The 25,004-nt window shown below is 49.0% G+C and overlaps 2 protein-coding genes across 3 annotated transcripts in view; both read right to left on the bottom strand.

Annotated features, from left to right (window-relative positions):
- The window catches only part of DENND3 (DENN domain containing 3), a 58,771-nt gene that overhangs the window by 22,342 nt on the left and 11,425 nt on the right, over positions 1-25,004 (bottom strand). Inside the window, exons 4-13 of one of the 2 annotated variants that reach the window (XM_080939386.1) lie at positions 24,796-24,929; positions 21,192-21,303; positions 16,152-16,271; positions 15,603-15,821; positions 11,847-11,968; positions 7,089-7,244; positions 5,385-5,481; positions 3,749-3,852; positions 2,861-3,060; positions 985-1,506 (exon numbers count right to left, since the gene is read on the bottom strand). In XM_080939386.1, the coding sequence (XP_080795512.1) occupies positions 985-1,506; positions 2,861-3,060; positions 3,749-3,852; positions 5,385-5,481; positions 7,089-7,244; positions 11,847-11,968; positions 15,603-15,821; positions 16,152-16,271; positions 21,192-21,303; positions 24,796-24,929 (1,786 nt within the window). The remainder of the gene's footprint in view (positions 1-984; positions 1,507-2,860; positions 3,061-3,748; positions 3,853-5,384; positions 5,482-7,088; positions 7,245-11,846; positions 11,969-15,602; positions 15,822-16,151; positions 16,272-21,191; positions 21,304-24,795; positions 24,930-25,004) is intronic. The other variant, XM_080939387.1, reaches the window with a different exon arrangement.
- NAGK (N-acetylglucosamine kinase) lies at positions 9,863-10,962 on the bottom strand. Its single transcript, XM_080938908.1, is given in 6 exon segments — positions 9,863-10,050; positions 10,053-10,062; positions 10,066-10,451; positions 10,454-10,694; positions 10,698-10,786; positions 10,789-10,962. Coding segments are annotated over 6 exon segments (855 nt in total). The 5' UTR covers positions 10,823-10,962; the 3' UTR covers positions 9,863-9,955.

Here is a 25,004-nt window from a genome sequence, read left to right as displayed (position 1 = left end):
AACAGCCAGAGGTTGTTTCTGTCTCCAAAAAAAAGAGGTGGAAGGAGCTGGAAAGATGGCTCAGCAGTTAAGAACACTGGCTGCTCTTCCAGAGGCCCTAGGTTCTATTCTCAGCAACCACATGGCAGCTCTGGTTCCAGGAGACCCTCACACAAACATGCATGTAGGCAGAACACCAATGCACACCAATGCACATAAACTAGGAATAAATTAGTTAAAGTAAAATATTTAACTTTCTATTTAAAATTAATAAGTTCATCCATCTCATTATGTGAGAAATTTGCTTTCATCTTTAAATAGCTTTTTCTCTATTTTCTTTATTTTATATATAAATGCTCTGTGCATGTGTGCCTGCACACCAGAAGAGGGCATCAGATCCCTTTAAAGATGGTCACGAGCTACCATGTGGTTGCTGGGGATCTCACTCGGGACCACTGGAAGAGCAGCCAGTGCTCAACCGCTCCAATATATACATTTTTAAGACAGCGTCACACAGCCCAGGCTGTTCTCAACCTCATTACGTAACCAAGAATAACTCTGACCCTCTGAGCCCCCCACCGCCCCCGCTCTCATGCTAGGATTATAATTGTGAGCCACCATGCCTGGTTTATTATAGGCGCTGGAGTTGGACCCAGGGCTTCAAGCACTAGACAGGCACTCTGCCAACTGAGCTACATCCATAATTAAAAATACACTTCTTCATGATTTATTCGGTGTTTGCTTTGCACTTATATGCACTTTCTCCGATCTACCCAGGCCTCATGGGAGACTCTTGGGTGAAAGCAGTTATCAGTATGAATTTAAGCAGCCCTGGCTCAGGGAACAGTGACAAAGAAAAAAACCAAACCAAACCAAACCTGTCCGTGTCCAGTGAGGACACCGCTCGTTTTTATACCACATACAACCTTAGGAGGTTAGATTGTACCTATAGACCTGCAGACTCAGAGGACATCATCACCCAGGGGTGCTGTGGGGCCCTCTTACCCACAGTCAGCGCGTCAAACAGGCGGTGGATAATGATGGTGTCCTTCACGATCCCTGACTCCTGGACCCGCTTCACGAAATCATTGAGCTGCATGTGCTTCTTGGGCAGTTCGAAGTTCTTCACGGTGTCGTCCGCCTTGGGGGCCTCTCCATGCTTATCAAAGACCTCGGTGATGAGCCGCCTGAGTTCAGGCATCTGCTCAGCCTGGGCCCGCTCGGAGGTGGACATGGATTCCACCATGCTCTTGACGAGGTCGGCTGGGAAGATCCCTATGTCGGTCTTATACAGGTTCTGGAAATCCAAGAGGGCGCTCAGCAGTTGTCCCTGCATCAAACGGATAAGACCACGCAGGTAGAAGTACCTGGCTAGGAGCAGAGAGTCACCAGGACCCAACAGGCCCATGGCCTTGCTCAGAAGAGTGACAAGGTCTGTGTAATAAGCCTGAACACACTGGCTCATCAGCGGGAAGTGGATCTCAGGGATCTTGAATGTGTATGTTGACTTAGGGGTCACTTTGAGAACTAAAAAAAAAAAAAAAAAAAAATCAAACAAACAAGGGAAAAATGCATGTCATTAGCATAGTCCTGGAAAAGGCAAAGAGGCACCCATGACACCACTGCTGAGGACAGCGTTGTGTGCCTTGGGACAAGAACCCATGTGCTCCTTCCAGGGCATTCCCCATAGAGATAAAGATGATCCATTTTGTTCCCAGAGTAGCAATAACTATTCTCCATGGGACAGTTATGTTTTTAAAACTATGGATACTAAGTAAAAACACTAAGACTGGGCCTTTGAAGATTAGGCTGATAACCAAAGCCAAGATATGCCTGCCAAGTAGGGCTCAGTCTTTGGAGGCATTTGTCACCTTAACGGTGGCTCTGGGCAGTGGTAGCCCAGTAGTCCCACTGCAAAGATCCGAAAAGTAAGCACTGAAGGGACCAGAGCTTCTGAGTGCCACAGGCATTCTGAAGCGGGATCTGAAGCCCCCTGGGGACTGCACACTGACCAGGAGTTGAAGTTTCCTCCTCCCAGGAGCTTCCTTGGAACAAGGGACCAGAGGCAGCAGTCACACCCACAACCATGCCAGAGGTGGTACTTTGACTACGGAGGGAGGAGGAAGGTGGAGCCTGCAACGGTCAGGGAGCTCCAGATAAACACAGAAAAGGTAAGCAGGCTGTGCCCCAGAGCGTACACACCTGCAGAGCCTAAAAAAGGAACTGGTCTGCTTGGGGTCAGACACCCAGGCAGTAGCTACGGAGGGGCTTCACACCTCCTGCTGATCTGAACTCTGAGGCTTTTTCGCTTTCATACTGTCTTTTCAGACAGACAGCCTGAGCTAAGAACAGCAATAGCAAGGGCCTAGCACCCAACAGCCTCTCCTGCCCAGTAAGGACTCAGCAGGGCTCATGGTATACATCTATGATGTAATATGGAACGGGATGAGCCTTGGGAAGTTTACACAGAAATATAACATGGCTTGTAAATATCTAACAGCACTCTTTAGGAAGGAACTGGTACCTAACCAGGGGCATCCCTTCATACATCTGCAAATATAGACACATACTATATGCCACACATACACAAGTGACAGAGCATGGACATTAAATCATTTTTTTTTTTGGATGTTTTCCTCTGTTTTTATGGAGTCCGGATCTCAGTCTCACAATGACCACATTCACACAGGGTAGCTCAAAACCCAGGCTGGCCTCAAACTGACCAGCACCAATTGTGCCCCAGACCCCTGAGCTGCTAAGATTACAGGCCTGCCCGGCCAAAATAGTTTACATTTTTAAACATATCCACTCACTCGGAACCAGGCTACGGTCTCTAAGCTTCACTGGTGGAAGAGCAGACGCAGGAGGGCAGCCGCCTCACCTGAACTGCTGCTTTTGCAGCTTGAGGTATCCATTATCCGCAGTGATGAGTTCCTGGGCGGCAGGTCGGGCAGGGAGATGTCCTGCAGGTTGGGCATGCTGACCACCATGCGCCTGTGCGTGATGTGCAGGGGTGAGGCCTTTCTAGAGGCCATCTTCTCCACAGTAGGTCTCCTTGGACTTATAAACATCCTGTCTATCCTAGGGAAAAGCAAGAGTTCACTTCATCGACACAAAGATGAAAGGCTGAGCCCCCCCCCCTCCTGTCACATCCAAAGTAATGAGCAGGGTGACAGCCACACACAGGAAGGTAAGAACCCATCACTGAGTCCAGCCTCGAATAGCTCAAGAGTAAAGGATGAAGGCTCTCAGCCCACAGCCTCAGACGTGAGCAGGGCACCGCCGTGGGTGATGCACACAGAAAATCAGGAAAACACAGGGGGAAAACAGGCCTGTGAATGGGGAACATGGGAAGGAAGTGAAGATGGACAGAGATCAGGGTGTGGTACAGGATGCCAGGCCAGGCACACAAAGCCTGCCCCACAAAGCAGGGACACACAGAGGATGCACCTTGGATGGCTCACAGTAAATTGCTCAATGGCCTGCTGAATTGATCATTTGTACGTCCAAATGAATCAGACAGGGCTGTAGAGGTGGCTCGGCGGTTCAGAGCTCTGACCGCTCTTCCTGAGGTTCGATTCCCAGCAACCACATGGTGGCTCACAACCATCTGTAATGGGGTCTGATGGATGCTCTCTTGTGGAGTGCCTGAAGACAGTGAGTGACAGTGTACTCACACACATAAGATAAATAAATCGTCAAAAGAAAAAGAAAAGAAACAGACACACGAGCCCTCAGGCCGCAAAGAGAAATTACAACAGTTAGGCACCTGTCCTCCTCAGACTGAGTGTCCAGGTCCATCCGAGCAAAGGCGTCCATCCTGCCGTTGAGCCGGGCCTTCAGAAAGGAGTGAAACATGTAGGTATCCAAAACCTGCATTTGAGAAAGGCTGTCATACTGTGTTCCCGGTCCTCCGGCCTCCATCCAAAGCCAACAGCAGCCCCACTGAGGCATGCCCTCTCCTTCACAGGCTCCTCTGGGCAAGAGTCTATGCAAACAGGAGACTTCATAACTGGTGCTTTTTAAAAAACTTTTTTATTATTTCTAGTACTGTGTCTGTGAATATATGCAGGGGCCTGCAGAGGCCAGAGGGGTCAGATTCCCCATATCTGAGATTATGGTGTGAGTTGCTCAAGGTGGGTGCTGGAAACTGAACTGAAGAGCAGAATACAATCTTAGCCACTGAGCCATCTCTCTGGGTTTACAACTGGTTCTTACACACTCAGAGATTCTGACCTGCCCCTGGAAAACCATGAAGGTTAAAAAGCCCAGGCCTGGCTGTACTTGTCACCTATGTGCCCTGCGACCTGTGCACACTCCACAGCACTCTGTCTGCTTTCACACGCTGCCCCAGCCAGACAGGAACCAGACAGCCCCGGGATCCTGACTCTACAGGGGACCACCCCCCACGCCCCAGCACCCAAGTTGTTTCCACCTAATTATGTAGGTAAGCCTTTGCAAGCAAGCTCTGGCCTACAGGTTCCTCCCAACAGAGGCAGGAAGAAGAGGAGGTAGGAAGAGCCCAGATCCGCATGGGAGGGCGGGGGTCCAGAAACAGCCAAGCCAGGAACCCAAAGGCAAACACTATAGGAAGATGCAAAAGAGAAACAGGCCACATAAAGGTTTAAGGGAGCACTCTGATTAGCTAGAGAACCCAGAGCTGGCATGGATAGCCCTGTCCCAGATGGTGGGTCCACAAACTGACCTGGATTACTATAAGAAAGCAGAGGACACCAGGGGGGTCATGGGGTAGAAAAGGAGAGGAGAGGCATACATGAGCGACGGGGGAGTCACACCAGTACATGTTACCTAGTGGGTGGGTTAACCTGACCCTGGAGGCAGGCAGCTCTTTGCACCTCAAAGATGTCACAACAGACCCACAGGGGGTGGTGCACAGGGGTGCTTGCCAGGTCAAAGCCCCTTGCGTTCTGTATGATGGACAAACCAGTCATTAAGGGTTGGGCAGAAACAATGGGCTCCCCCACAAACCTAGGCTAATGTCAGGAAGCTGCCAAGGTTAGTCTCAGAGAAAGAAAGAACCAGCGCTCTCAGACCAGCATAGCAATGGCAAGAAACTCTCCTTCACAGACAGAGCAAAGGCTGCCTAGGCTGAAGACTGTGACAGGGAGAGGAGCCGGATGCCCAGACTGAAGGCATGCTCACCCAGGTACGCACATGTACCACTGTCCATCAAACCACATGCTTAATACTGTGTCTCTTACTTCATGTACAATACTAGAAAGCTAATTTAGAAACGAGGTGGCAATAAAACCAGACCAAAAAAAAAAAAAAGCTTCTGAAAAGGCCAATACAGTAAGACATGACTACATCAGGAGAAGCCTTTGAGGAACATTTCAACATGGAGGAGTAAGTGGGCGGAGCCTCCCAGCCCTACCCCCTCTCACCTGCTTATAAAACTGCTGGTCCCCTGCTGCTCTCGTCTTGAGAAACTCCTCACTGTTGAAGACCCGGTGCTCATAATTCAAGTGATTCTTCACTTCCCTAGAAAAGAGAAGGTGGGCCATGTGCTCAACCACAAAGCCCAAAGTCACGCTGTCCAGCAGCAGGAAGGTGCTGAGAACCACTCCTCCGAGCTTACTGCATCCCATAATGACAGCATCAGGATGGACTGTGTGAAGCTCACCACTTCTCTAACTAGGAAGAAGCTGGGGGACAGAGCCACCGCCTCCTCGGACCTCAGCTTTTTATGCCAGAAGACTCAACAATCAGTTACTGCACTGCAAAAGCCACTGGGGTCAGAGGTCAGTTTGGAGGTGCAGGGCATGACTGTAGCCACAGTGTATTCAGCCAAGCTTCTCCGCTCCAAAACCTGTCTAATGAGCCCATGGGACTTCAGTTTACAATCTCCCCAAGCTACAGTGACCTGCAATAAATACTTATGGCCTGCAGAGTACGGCCACTTCCACTGCGAGTGAAGAGACACAGTCTTATTTTCCTCCTGCGGTCTGTTTTGGGCAGGGTGTATAGTCTCATGTAGCTTATGCTAGCCTCACACTTGGGAGGACAGCCTTGCACTATGCTAGCCTCACACTTGGGAGGACAGCCTTGCACTATGGATCTTCCTTCCCAAAATACTGGGATCACAGGCTTGCACCGTGACACTTGGTTATAAACTGTTTTGTTGTTTTGCTTAAAAAAAAAAAATTGTCTCCCTGGGGCTGGAGAGATGGCTCAGCAGTTAAGAACATAAGAGAACTTCCAGATGTCATGAGTTCAATTCCCAGCAACCATATGGTGGCTCACAACCATCTGTAACTGGATCCGATACCTTCTTCTTGGTGTGTCAGCAACAGTGTGCTCATATACATAAAATAAATAAAATAAATAAACCTTTTTAAAAAATTGTCTCCCAAGAATAAAAAAAGAAACCTACCCAGGATCACACTTTGAGTAAAGAAACAATACAATCTGTCTCTGACACACAACCTCATTTTCTTTCTAACAAACTTGCTTTCTGTGTTGTTTGGAAATCATCAGAGGACTGGGAGAGCCACGGCTCTCTGCCAACACCCTCCTGACTGGACAACCCTTCAGAGCAGGCCAGAACCTGCATCAGAGCCTCCTTTTCTGTGGATGCAGGGAGCGGGCAGCAAGCTGTAATGCAATTCCTTAAATGACGCGTGTTGAGGCTGGAAGTGACTCAGTTCCTGTACAACATTCAACACACAAACTTTACTTGACCACTTAACAGATGCCCGGGGCTTAGGCAGCACAGGCACACACTACACAATGGGCAATGTCAAAGAGCTTCCCAGCAGCAAAGCCCACACACTCATCTGTCCTGAGCCCCTTGGATGTCGCACCATCTGGCTTCTGAGCCCTGAGAATATGCCTCAGGCATCTCTTCACAGCTTCTAAAACACACCCTCCCTGGACTAACCCTGAGCCTTCAGCCAGAGCACACAGGCACCATGTCCCAGGAAGCCACCTTGGAACTAGCCATTCAAGTGTCCAGTGATAGGAGAGACAGATGGTCAATACTGGGAAGGTCCTGGGCAGGGTCAGAGTAGACCCCGCTGGTGTGGTCACGAGGAAGGGTTGGGGAATGAGCTCAGTGGCCACTCCAAGATCTGCGATCTTTAAAGTACCTGAAGATGCCGACGAGCAGCTGCAGAGTGATATGCTGAATCTTGCAGTTGAGAGTCTGCTGCCAGGCTCGGCGGCGGGCTCGACCCTCGTTCACATCTGTGCTGGTGCTCAGGTGGGCAAGGTGTAAATCTGGGTGCAGCTGGAGGCTCTGGACCCTGGGAAAAAGCAGACTAAGCTGAGTACCTGGTGTGACGTGGGCAGAGGCCAGGGAGACAGTTCAAGATGCTCTAATGCCCATCATCGATGAGGGAGGGCATTAAGAGCTCAGGGCTACAAAAGTTCATCCCCAATTGCAAATGAAGACCTTGCTTCTGACCCAAGCAGGCCTCCTTCCAGGACACAAGAAATTTCCTGCATTGGGCCGCTAGGAGGGTCAACCATAGCTCCCAGCACAGTTCAAACCACATGGACGATAAGGAGCAGGTGTGGGCTGGGGTGGCTGCCCTTAGGTGGGTGTTCCAGCCCTGCTGACCTGACCACTGAAGCCTCACGGGTCCTTCCCTGTCTGACAGGGTATAACAACCACACATTAACACCAAACTGACATTCACCAGGCAGAACACAGAGCCGAGTACCGCAGGGACAGGTCATCAGTGACTCCCCTACATGACACACAGGGTGCTGCCTGAAGTGTGGTGGTCTTCTGTTTGGGTACCGTTGGGAGTAAGAAGCTGTTCCTTGCAGACAACTAGTCCTTCCCTCCCACACACACATACTGAGCCAGCACTGCCGAGAAAGGGGCCCTTATCCCTGACCTGCAGTGAAGAAAGCTTCTTATAAGAAAGAGCACAGTGGCCCAGGATCTCTAGGAGAATCTGGTAGAAAGGACCATTCATTGTCCTGTGTCCCTCTGGCCAAACGTGTGTATAGGTGTGATCTGTCTTCTAGGGCAGTTAAGGAGGCCCCACAATGGCCTGGATCAGGCTTAGAAGCATATGGACCTGTCAGATTTATAAACCAGTGTTCCTGGACTGAAGCCCTCCAAGATGCTCTACCCACAGGCTCATGGGGGAGGGGAGACTGCCATGGCAGGGACCCAACCCCGCACCCTTGTACTTGGATTCTGAAGAGCAAGCATGTTAGCAATGCTAGACTCTTGAGCCAAAGCAAACAACTGGGTCAGCATGGAATGTCTCTGCCATGCTTATCAAGAGGGATGTAAGAATCCACTCAGGAGCCTGACCCAAAATCCCAGGTGTCTGCAGGAGGATAGCCTAACTGTGGCTCCTACAGTTATGAAGGGCTAACTTCCCATGGACTCCTCTTCCTTTTAATCATCATCATTATTATTATTATGTCAATTATTATTTGGTTTTTTTGAGACAAGGCTTCTCTGTGTAGCCTTGACTAAGACCAGGATGGCTATATATATATATATATATATATATAATATATATAATTTAATATTTTCCACATTTTTTAAAAGATGTATTTGATATAAGTTCATTATAGCTGTCTGCAGACACACCAGAAGGCATCATATCCCATTGCCGATGGTTGTGAGTCACCCTGTGGCTGCTGGGATTTGAACTCAGGACCCTTGGAAGAACAGTCAGTGCTCTAAGCCACTGAGCCATCTCTTTAACCCCCAGGATGGCTTTAAACTCAGATCCACCTAAGTCTGCCTCCTGAGTGCTGGGATTAAAGGCTTGCACCACTACTGTCTAACATTTTTATTTGTTTGTTTGTTTTTATGTGCATTGGTGTTTTGCCTGCATGTATGAGTGTGAGGAGGTCAGATCCCCTGAAACAGTTGCAGACAGTTGTGAGCTGCCACGTGGTTGCTGGGGGATTAAACCTGGGTCTCTGGAAGAGCAGCCAGTGCTCTTAACTGCTGACCCATCTCTCCAGCCTGACTTTGAAGTCTTTCGGACTTCTAGTGATGGGGAATGGAGAGGTGGCTGAATAGTTAAGAGGGCTGGCTGCTCTTCCAGAGAGCCCAGTTTCCATCTCCAGCATCCACACAGGGCTCACAACAGTCTGTAACTGTAGTTTCAGGGATCCAGTGCCCTCTCTGTCTTCCTCAAGCACCAGGTCCACACGTGATACACAGACATTTGCACGGCAAAACACTCATATACCTAAAATAAACTTGTTTTAAAAAGTGTAAAAACCTAATGGTGGAAGAAATGGGAAAAAAAAAAAAACAACAACAACAATAAAAACCCAAATGCTGGACTTGTATATGCAGGCTAAGTGTCCCTTACCCAAAATACTTTATTTAGCAGAGTATGGCTCAGAGCTAGCAGGCTGGCTTAGCATGTACTAAGGCCCTGAGTTCTAGCCACATCACACCCCAAAAATAAACCAGCTTATAGAGCAGAGGTGTTTTGGGTGTGAAAGTCTAAACACCTGCATGTACCTATAAATATATACATATTCTATATTCCTATGTATATACTCAGCATATATATTTCAGGGCTGGACCCAAACCTAAATACCATGTTCAAATGAAGGCAACTTTACCACAGTTTTGTTTTTCGGAGTTTTCTAGACAACGAGTTTCTCTGTGTAGCCCTAGCTGTCCTAGAAATCACTCTGTGGACCAGACTGGCCTCCGAACTTAGATATCCAACAACCTCTGCCTCCTGAGTACTGGGATAACAACAGCCTCTTCTTCCCGAGTGCTGGGATTAAAGATGTGTGCCACCTGGCTCATAAACCTGTGTGTATGTGTGCGCGTTTTTTTGGGTTTTTTTTGTTTGTTTGTTTTTTGGTTTTTGGTTTTATTTTTGTTGTTTTTTTGGGTTTTTTTTTTTTTTTTTTGAGGGAGTAAAGTGCATTTATTTTCTTCCACATGTGCTTTGAAAAAAGAAAAATCTTCCTTCCAGCACTCAGAGTTGGCTGGATGGGAACGGAACAGTACCTAGAAGGTATAGGAATAGAAGGCAATGGCGTTGATGCTGTAATCCATGGAAAGGTGGTGTCCAATGTGCCTGGCCCCCAGGCTGGCACCCCCAGTGCAGAAGAGTGCTACAGCGTCATCAGCGTGAAGCTGAAGGAGGAGTTCCGTGCCTGCTGCTCTCCGCCTTGTGTCAGCGCCAGGAGAAAGCCTTCCTTCTCCCAGCTCTTCCACACTGAGCACACACACAGAATGGGGAGGCCAAGCTCCCCTTGGAACAAAACTGGGTCAATCTCTGGCAATACTGACACAACATGTCTGCCCAGCATCTCCCCAGCCTTCCTGAAGGTGTATCTGGAAAGAGGGTCTCCCTGCTGTGCACCTTCTGCAATTTTCTGGCAAAATCCAGCAAACTTGCATTTATCAAAGTCCCTATACGAGTGGGTGAGGATTCCCAGCCGATGTGGCACCGGGAAATAGTTGAACATGGCCTGCTTGACATGACCAATATCCTGAGGAGCTCGAGGTTGTCGATGGAGTCAAGCACGGTTTTCACAGCTTGGTGTGCAATCCAGTAGGCTGAGTCCTCGTCTCCCATCATGTGGCCCCAGCCACCACAGCCACTCTCGGAGCCATCAGGGTTGATAAGCCTACAGTTGGAGCCCGTTCCAGAGCTGAGCACGATCCCACCATCCGGTGTAGCGGTGGCAGTGGACCCTGTTGCATCAGTGGTGATGAAGTAACTTTCAATCCCGTAGGGAAATCAGTCCCTCAGCTCCTCCATCAGGAGCCTCACTGCATCCTCCTGCTCCCGGCCACTCAGGAACAAGCCCAGACTTCTAAGGGGTACAGGAGATCCACTCTAGCCTTCCGTTTGGTCCTGTCCACCATCGGTTCTCTCCACACACTTGTCTGTGCTGATCAGCCAGTGGTTTGTGCTCAGTCCATCTGCTTCTGCCAGGATCTGCCCATCTTCAGAAAGTAAAAGGACTTTGGACCATGTGCGTCCCCCTTTCCACGACACCATAAAGTGCGGCCGTACTACCATCGCCACCGCAGGTCCTGGCGTAGCAACCTCCACCCAAGCCTTGACTTGGCTCCCGCCCCATAAACCTGTGTTTTTAACGTGACCTGTCACATGAGATCTGGTGAAGCATTTTCCCCCTTCAGGCACACAGTCAGCATTCAAAATGCTACTGATTTCAAGTATTTTAAATCTTGGGAGTTTTAGACTAGGGATACTTTATCAATAATTAGCAAACACCATCCAGGAAACGGGGATATCCTCAAGGCTAGCATGAGAGCTCAGAAAAGCCTGCACTCATGCTCAACACTGACTTCCCAGCCCAGGGTTCCAAGGCCCGCAGCACAAGGACTCATGGGGACCAGAGAGCATATCTGAACCTCAGCACTCAGGGGTAGAGATAGGAAGATCGCGAGTCTGAGGCCAGCCCTCACACATAGTGAGACCCTGCCTAAAAAACAAACACGGGCTGGGCCGTAGCTCAGCAGTAGAGCATTTACCATTTACCACACATACACACACACACACACACACACACACACACACACAGGTCCTGGTGTGACCTCTAGTACTAAGAAAACGAAAAAACAAAAACTGCCATAGAGCCAGGCCATGGTGGCTCATACCTTTAATCCCAGCATTCAGGAGGTAGACACAGGTGGATCTCCGAGTTCAAGGCCAGCCTGGTCTACACAGAGTTCCAGGACAGCTAGAACCACATAGTAAGACCTTGTCAAAAAATAAAATAAAATAAAAGGAATAAAAGAATAAAAATTCAAACATAAGGCCCAAATCCTAACTGTGTAGAATATACATCCCAATGAGAAATTAGGGAAGTGGCAAACTCAGTTTTGGAACCCGGGCATGCTCAAACACACCGTTTCACATTACCTCTGAATGAAGGTCTGTGCCAGCAGAAGGGGAACATCAGGGATGTCTGTGTCGTCATCAGAAGACTTGGAGCAGGTGACACTCCCGTGGTCGATATCAATCAGGACCAGACCATCAGCTTCCTGGAGATCAGAGGTCAACGTAAGACTCCAACTCTGCACGAGCCTTTAAAACCCTGCCGACGTACTTGTAGTCCCTGAGACAGTAGCAGGTTAAGTCACCCTGCTTGGTACATCCTCCAAAGAAGTGCAGGGTGCTGGGAGTTCTGGTGATGGGGAAATCTGGTTCAACGTGCCTGCCGTTTCCGTCTCTGAATTGCAGAAGTTTACTCCTGTGTAAGTTCTGCTTACTCTCCGACCTTCACACCGACCTGTCTCCCAGCCTGCCTGTGTTCCCCACTCGAGGCTAGCTCACTATCTCTTCCTCCCTTCAGCCTGTGGCATCCTCCATTCGATTGGGTTCCTGTGACTTTGGCCACTCTAAGGAGTCTGTGTGTGGGGGCTCGAAAAGCGTGCCTTGTCTTTCGGCTGACTCGGAGGATCGTCTGGACTGCAGCAGGGCTCAGAACCCCTTTCCCTGTGAAAACTGAGTAGTTCACCTGTATACTGACCACAGTCCTTCTTAGATGCCAAGCAGGCTGTCAAGTTCCCATCATCCCTGGGATAAATACTACATGCACTTCATGGCACCTTGGAGGAGCATTCCGGAACTCCCTAAGTACACTACTCACACTTACTGCCCAGCGTATCACTCGGCTGCCCAGCCAGCTCCACCTGCCAGGACCCAGAACGCACGGCTAACTGACCGCAATGCAGGGGAGGAATGTCTGAAAACATGCTCACGGGGGACATTTTAAGTCTTATCTGTGAAGCAAGTACTAGGCATGCATGCATAGGTCTAGACCCCAAGACTCTCAAGTCTACGGAAAGAGACAGGGACACTCAATAGACACCACTCCTGCTTTGGCCCAGATCCCCATCCTTGGGGCATGCGCAGCACATCCAAACGTAGCTTACTCTGGGCCAAAGTCTGGTAGGACCAACAGGGGTCCCCAGGCTAAGCACACAGTGCTGTCCTCTAGGTGTGTACAGTGGCCTGATTTCCACTCCAGGGCCTCCTAGCTCTTTTCTGCTAACCCCATCCATAAGGAACGTTAACATCAAACAAACCCAAAATGCTGCTCTTGGAATCTTCCAGAACAAATAAATCACGAAGCTAGTTTCCTGCAAGACCCCTGACCGGAATTGCTAAGTAAATATGTCTGGGGGAGGGGGGGAGCTTCCTGCCTAAAGAGCCCAAACAAGACAGCTTTTCATGAGTGACATAAAAAAAAGAGACACAATTTTAAACATCAGAGCACTGCCCAACCCCACAGGGAGGTCTGAATGGCCTCTTCCTAAGTTATTTTCCACAGTGAGTCACTGGCTTTGGCAAGAATACGTAAGCCTGTCCACCCATCCACCCACATAAGAGAAATGGGGCAGCCTGGGAGGCGGGATTTCCTCTAAGTTTCTAGGAAATGCTGTGGAGGACGAAGAATCTGAAAGAGGCTGAGAGCAGGGCCAGGCAGGCCAGGAGCACTGGGTGTCCAGTGTGTCCTCTTCTGATTTTTGTCCATACATAAAGTGCTCAGTACACAAAGTCAAATGCAAAACACAATTAGTACATCAGGGACTCAAATTCAAAGCCAACCTGGGCTTCAACAGTGAGTTCTGAGTCTACACACTGAGCCCCCCTACCATTCTCTCTCCGTCTCTGTCTCTCACAAATACACACACACTTTAAAATAATAAATCTTTCTAAAAAACCAAAAGTTAGATGTAGTGACACACATCCATGATGCCAGCACTCCTACAGTGAGACAGACAGGCTGTGGAGACAGGAGAATTACACAGAAGCTCATTGTGCAGCAAGCCTGGAGTTCACAGCATAGAGGTAGAGACAAGAAAGATCCTACCTCAAAGTGGAAAGTGAGAGCTGACTTCCAAACATTGTTCTGTGATCTCTATATACATGCCCTGGAGTGTATGCCACCACCCCTCATACATACATAAACAAACACACACGCACATGAGCGCACACACACAAACATACACACACCACACACACATACACACACACACACACACACACACACACACACACGCCACACACACATACCACACACACACACACCACATACACACACCACATACACACACCACATACACACACCACATACACACACCACATACACCACACACACACACACACACCACACACACACCACACACACCACACACACACCACACACACCACACACACCACACACACACACACACACACACACCACATATACACACAGACCCACACACACACCACACATACCACACACACCACATACACACACCACACACACACATACCACACACACACATACACACCACACACACACACACACACACACACACACACACACCACACAAATAAAAATTTTAAAAAGAAACAAAATGAAGCCATTCAATGCCATTCTCCCTGCCCTATGGAACTGTCTGTGTGCACGTAGAAAGACACCAGATGCCACTGGTAACTGGAAATAAACAAACACTGGCCAGCCCTGAGCTCCCAGGTTCCCACCCAGAGGAGCACCAGGATCAGAAACAGTAACGGCATCAGCATGAGAGGGGACTGCGGCTGTGTCAAGTCCAGCAGCCACCTTGGGAAAGGCCAGCAATGCCACAGAAGGTCCTCACAGCGCTGCCATTACAGCTAAAAGGGAACGTCACCATCATCTGTCAATCATCTTCAAGCTGGAGGTTGGACCCTGTATCCATGACAGATCACAAAGTAAACACATTCCAGAACCAGCACTGGGGAAACCGAGGCAGAAGAATGCAGAGGGGTTTGAGTGCCCTAGGCAGCAACAGTGTGACACTCTGTCACAGACAAACTATCTCCATTTAGCAGCACAGTGACCCTCCATTCAACTGCCAGGTGTCTCCTTCGATCCCCAGTGTAGCAACAAGGCTGACAAGCCTGCAGTCCTTTGACAGCTTAGAGAGGAGGAAGTTCACTATTTCAGTAAGTGAGAGCCACTCGGGGTGAACACCAACTGTTACCAAAGCACAGTGTGGATACATTTAAAACAGCAAAGCAGGGCTGCAGAAGTGGCTCAGTGGGTAAGAGCTCTGGCTGCTCTTTCCGAGGTCCTAGGTTCACTTCACAGGCATACGTGCGGACAGAGCACTCCTATGCATTAAATAAATAAATCTTAAAAAAAAAAACTGAACAAAACCAGCAAAGCAGAAAGCATGCTATGGTGACAACAGAGCTGCCAACAGCAAGCCAGCTGTGTGCCTGGCCCCAACACACTGCTGCCTCTGAGGAAAGAGGCTTGGAGAGGGAATGATTCATCCCGGTTACAGAGCTGGTTAGCAGCAGAGGCTAACACCACTCAGTGCCTGAATGTCTGTTCCAGCCCTTGAATCACAGGGGTTCAGATTTCAAACACATCCCAAGGCAGAGAGAGAAAGGAAAGAAAGTAAATATGACCACAGTGTGTGCACATTCATAATGGCACCGGGACAGGAGACACGGTACACTCGGCATTGTCTGTGCACATATACACACGTGTGTGGTGTGGTGCCCAGAGCACTACAGACAGAACACTGGTGCACTCCCGAACTGTTAACACAGAGTGGATTCAAACACAGCTTCCCGCCTCCCACACGATGAAGTCACGTGTTTATCCCTCCCCATCAAAGTTCCCTCCCTAACCTTCCTGACTTCTTCAAAGTGCTCCAGATGACAGCCCATGAGGAAAGATGTGGGAGCCATGACGAAGTCCAGCATCTGTCCCGACAGGATGGGCACAAAGGTGTGCTGCCACTGCAGGGGGTGGATGTAGGCCACGAAGCACTCGGCCATGAGCGTCAGGAGGGCCCAGTCTGAGGAGAAGAACACGATGCGCTGCTCCGTCAAGATGCAGGTCAGGATCTAGGGGAGCAAGAGCGCTGTTTGCTTCTGGTTGCTTCCGGCTGCTTTGGGGTGGGCATGGGAAGCCCCTCCCCCAAACCAGAGGCTGCTTTTAGCCTCGTCCTGCATTCTGTTGACGAAACCAAAGTCAGAGCTGCCTACAGATACGTGTGCTGCTTTAAATGTCGGGTCTAAGTACTTTCGAGTACACAGGTTTCAGGGTTCTTGATCCTGTGCTTCCTTTTTTGCAGTCCTGGGGTTCACACCCAGAGGTTGAGGCAAGTGCGCCACCCCCACTATAAAACCCAGTGCAATCCTATCTGACAACCAATGCTCCTGGCACCCACAAACCTGCAACACTTTCTCCGGCCGGAAGCACAGCAGAGGCAGGTGAAGATCCAAGTCAATGATGGGGCTCTCTGGGTCTGCTCGAGAGGGTAACACGACCTGAAGTGGCTTCATGTTAACTATCTATGAGGACCAAGAGCCACCGTTAACTCAGAGAGCTGTCTACAACAGGGGTCAACATACCCCACATTCACTGTTTGGGCACAGAAAATGTCAACATTAGAAACTGTCATGAGGGTTAGAGAATGGCTCAGTTGGTAGAGCACTTGCTGTGCAAACATGAAGTGTGGAGTTAGATCCTTAGCACCCATACAAAAACCTAACTGTGGTGGTGCATGGTTAGAACCCCAGTGGAAGGCTGAACACAGTGACTCATGATCCCAGCCCTCAGGAAGTTTCAGGGCAGCCCATGCTACACAGTGAAACCCTATCTAAAAAAGAAGGAGGGGTAAGAGGAGGGAGAAGAGAAAGAGAAAGGGGAGGAAGAGAAGAAAAAGAAGGAAAAGGAGGAGGAGAAGGAGGAGGAGGAGAAGGAAGGAAGGAAGAAAGGAAGGAAGGAGAAGAAAGGAAGGAAGGAGAAAGAAGGAAGAAAAAGGAAGGAGAAGGAAGGAGGGAGAAAGAAGGAAGGAGAAGGAGAAGGAAGGAAGGATAAGGAAGGAAGGAAGGAGAAGGAAAAGGAAGGAAGGAGAAGGAGAAGGAAGGGAGAAGGAGAAGGAAGGAAAAGAAAGGAAAGAGAAGGAGAAGGAAGGAGAAGGAGGAGGAGGAGGAGGAGGAGCAGGAGGAGAAGATGACGATGACCAGTGGCTAGAAAGCCCATGGCTAAGAGCACTTGTTGCCCTTACAGAGGCCCTAGGTTTGGTTCCAAGAACCCACGTGGTGGCTCATAACCATCTGACTCCAGTTCCAGGAGACCCAATGCCCTCTTCCAGCCTCCATGGGTACCAGGCACATGCATAGTGGCACGTAAATACATGTGGGCAAAGCACTCTACACATTAAAAAATACATACATCTAAAAAATGTAAATGAAAAAGAAATCACCACCGCTCTCACCACAGTCGTCATCCCGGTGCTGGGATGGCAGAGACAGTAGGATCCCTGGAGCTTGTTTGCCAAGCAGTGTGGCCTAATCAGAAACCCCACATCTTACTGATAGACCCTATCTCTTAAAAAAAAAAAAAAAAAAGTTGGTGAGCCCCTGAGAACTTCAGAGGCATGAGCTCACACATGCACACATGTACACCTGAGCACACTCGAACACACATACTCACTGAATAGAAAGCAAAGCACCAAGGGAAGGCAGCCTAGGACAGGACAAGCTAGAGGACAGTGACTTATGCTGGGACCTGAACCCAAGCCCTACACAGGGCCAGGCAAGTGCTCTGTATGGACTCACATACCCTAAATGATGTTCTGTGTTGTCTTTTAGATAGGGTCTCATGTAGCCCAGGCTAGCCCTGAGCTTACAATCTTGCTAAGAATGACCTTAAACTCATCTTCCTGTACCTAACTTCCTTAGCCTATTAACTAGTCAGCATGCTGGTCACTGAAGGACAAAGTTCAGTCTTAACCCAGACATTGTCCCAGTTGCATGAATTCTAAACTGAGCATGTGGAAGAAATCTTGGGTATTATGTGTTTGTATTAGTTACTGAAAGCACATATCCCAAGTATTTCTCACTGAATTCCCAGCCTGGGCTACATAGTGAGTTTCTAGCTAGGTTGGGCAACTTAGGAAGTCCTTGTCTCAAAGTCAAGAGGGCTGGAGGGGTATGACTCAGTGGTAGAATGCTTGCCAAGTACTGTAAGGCAGTGTGTGCGCCCAGCAGGACAGCTACACAATAAAAGAGACGGGGGAACATGCATAGAAGAGCTGAATCACAGCCCCTTTTGAGAGATGCAGAGGAGCTGGCCACAGACCACAGAGGAAAAGCCCTGCTGCCTCACCCATGTGATTGATGTGCATGTGTGAAGCTGGAGACCACTGGGCAGGGGATGAGAGGCATAGACAGCAGACAGTGAGCCAAAGCAAGGATGTGGGGCGGAGTTAAAGATGGGGGCTCTGGAGAGGTGGCTCAGTAGTTAAGAGCACTTGTTGCACATTCAAAGGATTCAGGTTTGAATCTCAGCACCTACTTGGTAGCTGTACTGGCTGATTTTGTGTCAACTTGACACAATCTGGAGTTATCAGAGAAAGGAGCCTCAGTTGAGAAAATGCCTCCATGAGATCCATGAGATCCCCCCCTAGTGATCAAGGGGGGAAGCCCCAGCCCACTGTGGGTGGTGCCGTTCCTAGGCTGGTAGACCTGGGTTCTATAAGAAAGCAGGCTGAGCAAGCCAGGGGAAGCAAGCCAGTAAGTGACATCCCTCCATGACCTCTGCATCAGCTCCTGCTTCCTGACCTGCTTGAGTTCCAGTCCTGACTTCCTTTTGGTGATAAACATCAATATGGAAGTGTAAGCTGAATAAACCCTTTCCTCCCCAACTTGCTTCTTGGTCATGATGTTTGTGCAGGAACAACAGAAACCCTGACTAAGACAGGAGCTTATAGCCATCTATAACTCCAGTTCCAGAAGACCCTATGCCTTCTTCTGGCTTCTGTGATCACGGGGTACATGAATATATTCAGACAAAATACCCATGCTAGCAGGATGTGGCTCCTAATCCCACATGAGAAGGGCTAGTGTCCTGCCATGGGTGGGGACAGCTACATGGGTCAAGGGAAAATAAACATGAAAGGTGACAACTGAGAAGGGGAAAGGGTGTCATCAGGGCCAGCACCACCCCCAGGAAACTGGCCACTAAGGAGAGAAGTGGAGATGATGACAGATACAGTTGTCACTGACACTCACACCACACTCTCCTGACTAGCTCTGCTTCCAGGCTGCTCACTGCGCTAGCCAGTCCTGGTGTGCATGCATGGGTTTAGAGGACACACAAAGTTCAGAGCTCTCCCGCACACACTGTCAGCAAGAAAATGCCAGTTACACAACCGAGCATCCTAAATCAAAAACAAAACAAAACAAATCCCTAATGCTACAAAGTCTCAGACTTTCTGAGCAGGCGCAGATGGAACACCCCATGCCAGCTCATGGGATGAGCGGAAGTCCACAGCAGGTGCTCTAAACCTGTATGAGAGCTGGAGGGACAGCTCAGCAGCTCTGGCTGTTCATCAGAGAACTCACATGCCAACCCAGAGGATCCAACTCCCTCTTCTGGTCTCCACAGTCACTGAGCACACCTGCGGCGCTCACACACACACACACACACACACACACACACACACACACACACAGACAAAACACAGAAAGACAATCTTTCAATGTGTTAATGAAAATGTTAAGACTCCTTTCAGACTTCAGGGTAAGGTATGTATGAGACAGGAGCATATTTCGTGTTTAGACGTGACTTTCTTCCCTAATAGAGTTCTTTATGTAAAAAAAAAAAAAAAAGTGCATTTACATTTCTCAAGACAGGGGTTCTCTGTGTAGCTCTGGCTGTCCTTGGACCTCCCTTTATAGACTGGGCTGGCCTCAGGGATCCACCTGCCTCTGCCTCCAGAGTGCTGCGATCCAGGCTTGTGAATACACATATTCTAAAGGTTTGTGGTACCAAGCAGTTCAGATGAAGGATCCCAGCCTGCACCTGCATCATAGCCACATTCCTTGTGGCATCCCTGGGGGACCAGAGGGAGGTGACTGGTGCACAGGCAGGGCTCTCCACATCTCAGGGCTTTGAGTCAAATCAAAAACACACATGGTGGTAGCTCTGTCACGACAAAACAAAACCAAGTACATGTCGGGCCAGGCTTGGTGGCACACACCTTTACTCTCAGCCCTTGGTAGGCAGATGTGGAAGATCTGAGTTCAAGGCTAGTCTGGTCTAAGTTTCTGCCAGCCATGGCTATATAAGAGATCCTATCACAAACAAACAAAAAATCCAAAACAGAAAAACAAGGAATCACAAGGTCTGTGTGTCTAGAGCAGACAGGAAGTGATGAGCAGTTCCCATTCACATAGCTCCGCAGTCTCATCCACCACTCAGAGGAGGGGAGTACGAAGTGGTAGGTGCAGGCTGCCCCATCTCTGACTTGGCTTCTGTCACAGTCTGAATGTGGGATGCGCCTCACAGACTCTTTTCTTTGTATGCTGCATCCTTAGCTGGTGGCTCAGTTTGGGCAAATAAGGGCTAAGCCAGGCATGGTAGCATGTGCCTCTAATTCCAGCAATCTGGAAGCAAAGGCAGGTGGATCTGAGTTTGAGGCTAACCTGATCTACAGAATGAGTTCCTGGACAGCCAGGGCAACAGTTCTGAAACCCTATCTCAAAAAACAAAACAAAACAAAACACCCCCCCCAAAAAAAAACCCAACCAAACAACAACAACAAAACCAACAAAGAAAAAAAATTGAGACCTGGATGACGGAAGGGAACTATGAGCCTCTGGCCACTAAAGCCCAGATTTAGTTCTGGTCTAGCCTCTGCCTCCTGACCCTCCAAGATGAGAGAGATCACATTCATACTACCAAGAATGGCATTGTGCCTTCCCAGCTTCCAGCAGGATGGGACAGTCTCTCTGGGAGCCACCCCTCTCTGGGAGCCTGAAAGAGCTAGTAACATTTCTTAGCTGGAACCCAGCTGGGGAAATGCCTGTCTATTGTTAGACAATGCAGTAAGGTAAGTCTGGCACCCAACATCCAAGACACATAAATGAAGCGAAAGCTTCACGCTTAGGTAAACTAAAAGGACTTCCTGAGACTGAATGTTGGGCTATGTAGTTTCTGAAGAGCAAAAAACAGGATCTCATGAGTTAATACTAAACAGACTCATCACACATGGCCAACTTTGCCAGTCACGCCACGCCTCTCAGCAAAGCCCAAGCCAAACATCTAACCTTTCCCTGCAGGGGTGAGCATGTGAAGCCATTTGGTGAGGGCCCAGGGGACCAGCATCTGGAGAGCAGGTTAAACATGGCTGAAACTTGAAACAGTTCTACTGCCTTCAACACACTGCAGAAAAACCCAGCCCAGTTCCAGGTCTCATTTACCAAGTGGAGCGGCCCGGGCGGTGGACAAGGTATTAAGGACAGTCGTGCAGCAAAATCCTTTATATGATTGTCAACTTCAAAATCTTTACAGAGCTTCAGATGAGTCAATAAACTGAAATTAAAAAAAAAAAAAAACCAAACATAATGTCAAAGTACAATCACACTCCGATTGCCACCCCCCCTTTTTTAAAATCTGGCTGCTAATCACACAGGGGTTTGTGGGGGGGGGGGTGGCTAGAATGCCTGTGTCTAACAGAATGCACGTCACCCTTCAGTGAGAAACATGACATTTTGAAGTGCCCGAGGAAGGTTCCAAAGTGCATCCATACTTCTAAAGTAAACTTGAAAATGTCTGGGGTGGCCAGGTATGGTATACATGGTTACCACCCCAGCACTCAGGCTGAGGCAGGAGGACCCAGCCTAGGCTACACAGAGATCCTTCCAAAACAAAAAACCCATTGAGACAATAGAGAAGTAGGAAAATATGTAAAAGGCAGCCCCGGAGCAGAGGCCTGTCCCAGGGCAGCTAATTGAAGGGCAGAAGAGCTTGAAAGTAGTGGGGGGGGGGGGATACAAGTGGGGAACCTACACAGAAACTCCATTGCCCCTCAATAAAGTTGATCTTCATTACTGCAAGCAAAAATGCAGTTAGTACAATTTGGCCCTAAAGAGGGAGCTCTGATCGGAGAGAAAGTGACCCTGCCTACCGAACTGTAAAGAACCTAGAGGCCATGGCTGAGTGGAGATGTGCTGTGTTCATGGGGCTAAGAGAGTACCCGCGGGACCCCAGCTTGTCAGCAGTCCCCAGGAAAGACAGCCCCTCATCACAACCACAGTCAAGCACTTCCCATTTACATAAATACCACATATAATGCCTCACAGGACTTATGTTAGGACATAGAAAAGGCCAGTATTGGAGGCTGGAGAGATGGCTCAGTGGTTAAGAGCACTGGCTGCTCTTCCAGAGGTCCTGAGTTCAATTCCCACCAACCACATGGTGGCTCACAACCATCTGTAACGGGATCTGATGCCCTCTTCTGGTGTGTCTGATGACAGTGTACTCACAAACATGAAATAAATAAATCTTTTTTTTTAAAGCCAGCATTCCATATTTGTATTTATTGTAAAAACATAATAGCATCAAGGTAACATTTTTTAGAATAAAACTGCCTATAATCTACTGCCCCCAACACAAATGTATTGTTTCTGATGTGTATCCAAAAGCCTGTTTGGATATGCCACTTTGGTTGGTTAGTTGAGGCAGGGTCACCTAAATGCCATGCTGACCTCAAACTTGCCTGTTAGTCAAGGATGACTTGAACGCCTGACCCTCCCCCACCCCCGGGGAGGGCTGGGGTGGCAGGTGTGGCCACCACACCCCTATGCACTCCATTCTGCATTTCTGTCATTTGCTCCTCTCTGGCTGTTTCCACTTCTGAGAGTGCAACAGTGACCCCAGGAGGAGGGAACCCAGAACACTTGACAGGGAACATTTTGATATCACATGCTTGCCCTGGCACCCAGCAGAAGGGTTTGCCATCATGTGGTTAGTCAGTTGCTTAATTGGCCCAGAGAACTGGCCCAGGAAGAATGAGAAAGCACACCTTCCCACCGTCTTCCAAAGGACCACCAGTCCTTAGCCATAGCTTCTAACAGCAAAGGGTGAAGAGCATCACCTACTCTGTAGAGGAGGGTCTGGGAGACGGCAGGACTGCCTATTTCCAAGGCAGAAAGGCCATCAGTGAAGAGGGACCAGTCCTAAGGCCCCTCCATCACTCCCTGAGCTGCCAGACCTTTCCAGAAACATGTATTTCCTCATCTCACTCCCTAAGACCAACCAAGCTTTCTGTTCTACACATTGTCACTGCAAACTCGAGAATGAACTCTAAGAGGCAGCTCTGTTTGAAAAGTGAACCACTAAAGGGCTGGAACTCAAATATGAATGCTGGGAACTCACACTGAGATTCCTGCTCAGCCAGAAGGTACTTGTCTCATTGTGTGACCTAAGTGCAAAGATTAAGACGAGTGCCTTTTTGCAACTCAGTGGCTCTGAGGTTTGCTCTTCTGTCTTGGGAACTCCTACTGCCTGCCATCTTCTGTCATCCTTAGTCAAGCCAGAAGTGCCAATTCCAGGACCGTGACTTTCTTAAAGGTGGTCCTGTGTAGCTAAGGCTTACGTGTGATTTTCCTGCCTCTGCAGTGGTGAGATGGGATGGCAGGCAGGCTTTACAGGCTAGGTGTATGAAGATGCAACTCAGGCAAACAATCCACCGACTGAACTGCACCCTAACTCTTGAACCATGGCTTCTGAAATGCCAAAGCCCGGGACTCTAAACCTGGCTAATGCCCAGGGAGGGACCCATCCCACTTCTCAATCACAGCCTCTCATTATAGGCATCCACTGAGTCCCAGCAAATGCCTTCCTGGTCTTTCAGAAATACCATATGTCCTCAGAATTCCCATTCATTAGCAGCAGAAGAGGCTGTCAATGCCAGATTTGAAGGATTTGTGAATGTCACCAAATCATCCAGCAAACAGTTGACTCTTTCTGGTCATGAAGCCCAAAGTTTTCTTCAAATGTGTCTCTTTTCATCTTTATCTTACTGTTATTGTTTGTGAGACAGGATCCCACACTGTAGCCCAGGCTGGTCTAGAACTCACTACATAGAGCAGGTTAGCCTCAAACTCAAGGCAATCCTCCTGCCTCAGCCTCCTAAGTGCTATGACTAAAGGCATGTACTGCACATCTAGCTTTTTTTTTTGGTTGTGGTGGTAGCAGTGGGGTCAAGACAGTGTTTCTCTATGTGGCCCTGGCTGGCCTGGAACTTGTTGCTCTGTAAAATAGGCTAGCCTCAAACTCACAGAGATCCACCTGCCTCTACCTCCCTAGTGCTGTGGTTAGCCACCAGCTGACTCCAGCTGTGTTCTTGTAGGATGATGTCAAGGCAATACATGATTGGACGGTAGAAAGTGGAGCAGGGACAACGTTTTTTGTAAGGCAGAAGAGGAAGGAGACGAATCAAGGGAGCCAGAGGAAGAAGTAGAAGGGGAAGTAGCTGGAAGCCAACATGGCGGTGGATGTAAATATTCTCTGCACATAAATACAGGTTGTTATGAGTATTTTGGTGTGTTCATTAATGTGCCGTCTCAATTGAGTTCAAAAGAGTGTTGTGGCGGGACACACAAAGCCCACTGTGGAGTTGGGGGTGTGTGTGTGCCAGGCGTGTTAACCTGCCGAGGGAAAGTAAACGGACATAGCACGTTGGGACATAACACGTTGGGACGGTCGTGGACCACCGGGGTCAGAAGCAGCCAGGGCGGGCGGAACAAGCCCCGGGTCAAAGGAAGCCGGGGTCTGCATTTCGCAGAGCTGTGTGGCTTTGTGGCTTGCAAACTGCAACACAAAGTGGCAACGAGGTGCTGCCTTTTTACATGTTTACAGCAACATGTTCTTTTTAAGATAATAATAATAAAACTGAAGCCCTCAGTTCTGCCCTCCTCCTGCCTTCCTAATTTCAGGTTGTACTGACAGAAACGTGGGCTTCTCACAGTGCTCGGGGCCCACCTGACCTAGCTCTTCATAACAACACTGGCCCCAGCTTACCAGGAGAGGCAGTCCTTGAGGGAGTTGTAGTACGGGAAACGGGACACCACACAGACTGCAAAAGGAACAAAGCGTCCAGCTGAGCTCATGATGGGCTCCCAGTGGCTCTTGCCATTGTAGAAACAGTATTCATCCTGGACAAAGGGCAACAAGGACACATCACCTCCTGTGTGACAGTACAGGCCCAGACTGAGAACAGTTGACATCTC

The sequence above is a fragment of the Micromys minutus genome (assembly GCF_963924665.1).
Source record: "Micromys minutus genome assembly, chromosome: 27".
Classification (NCBI taxonomy): domain Eukaryota; kingdom Metazoa; phylum Chordata; class Mammalia; order Rodentia; family Muridae; genus Micromys; species Micromys minutus.
Note: the sequence above shows the minus strand (reverse complement) of the source record. Positions and strands in the feature narration are given on the sequence as shown.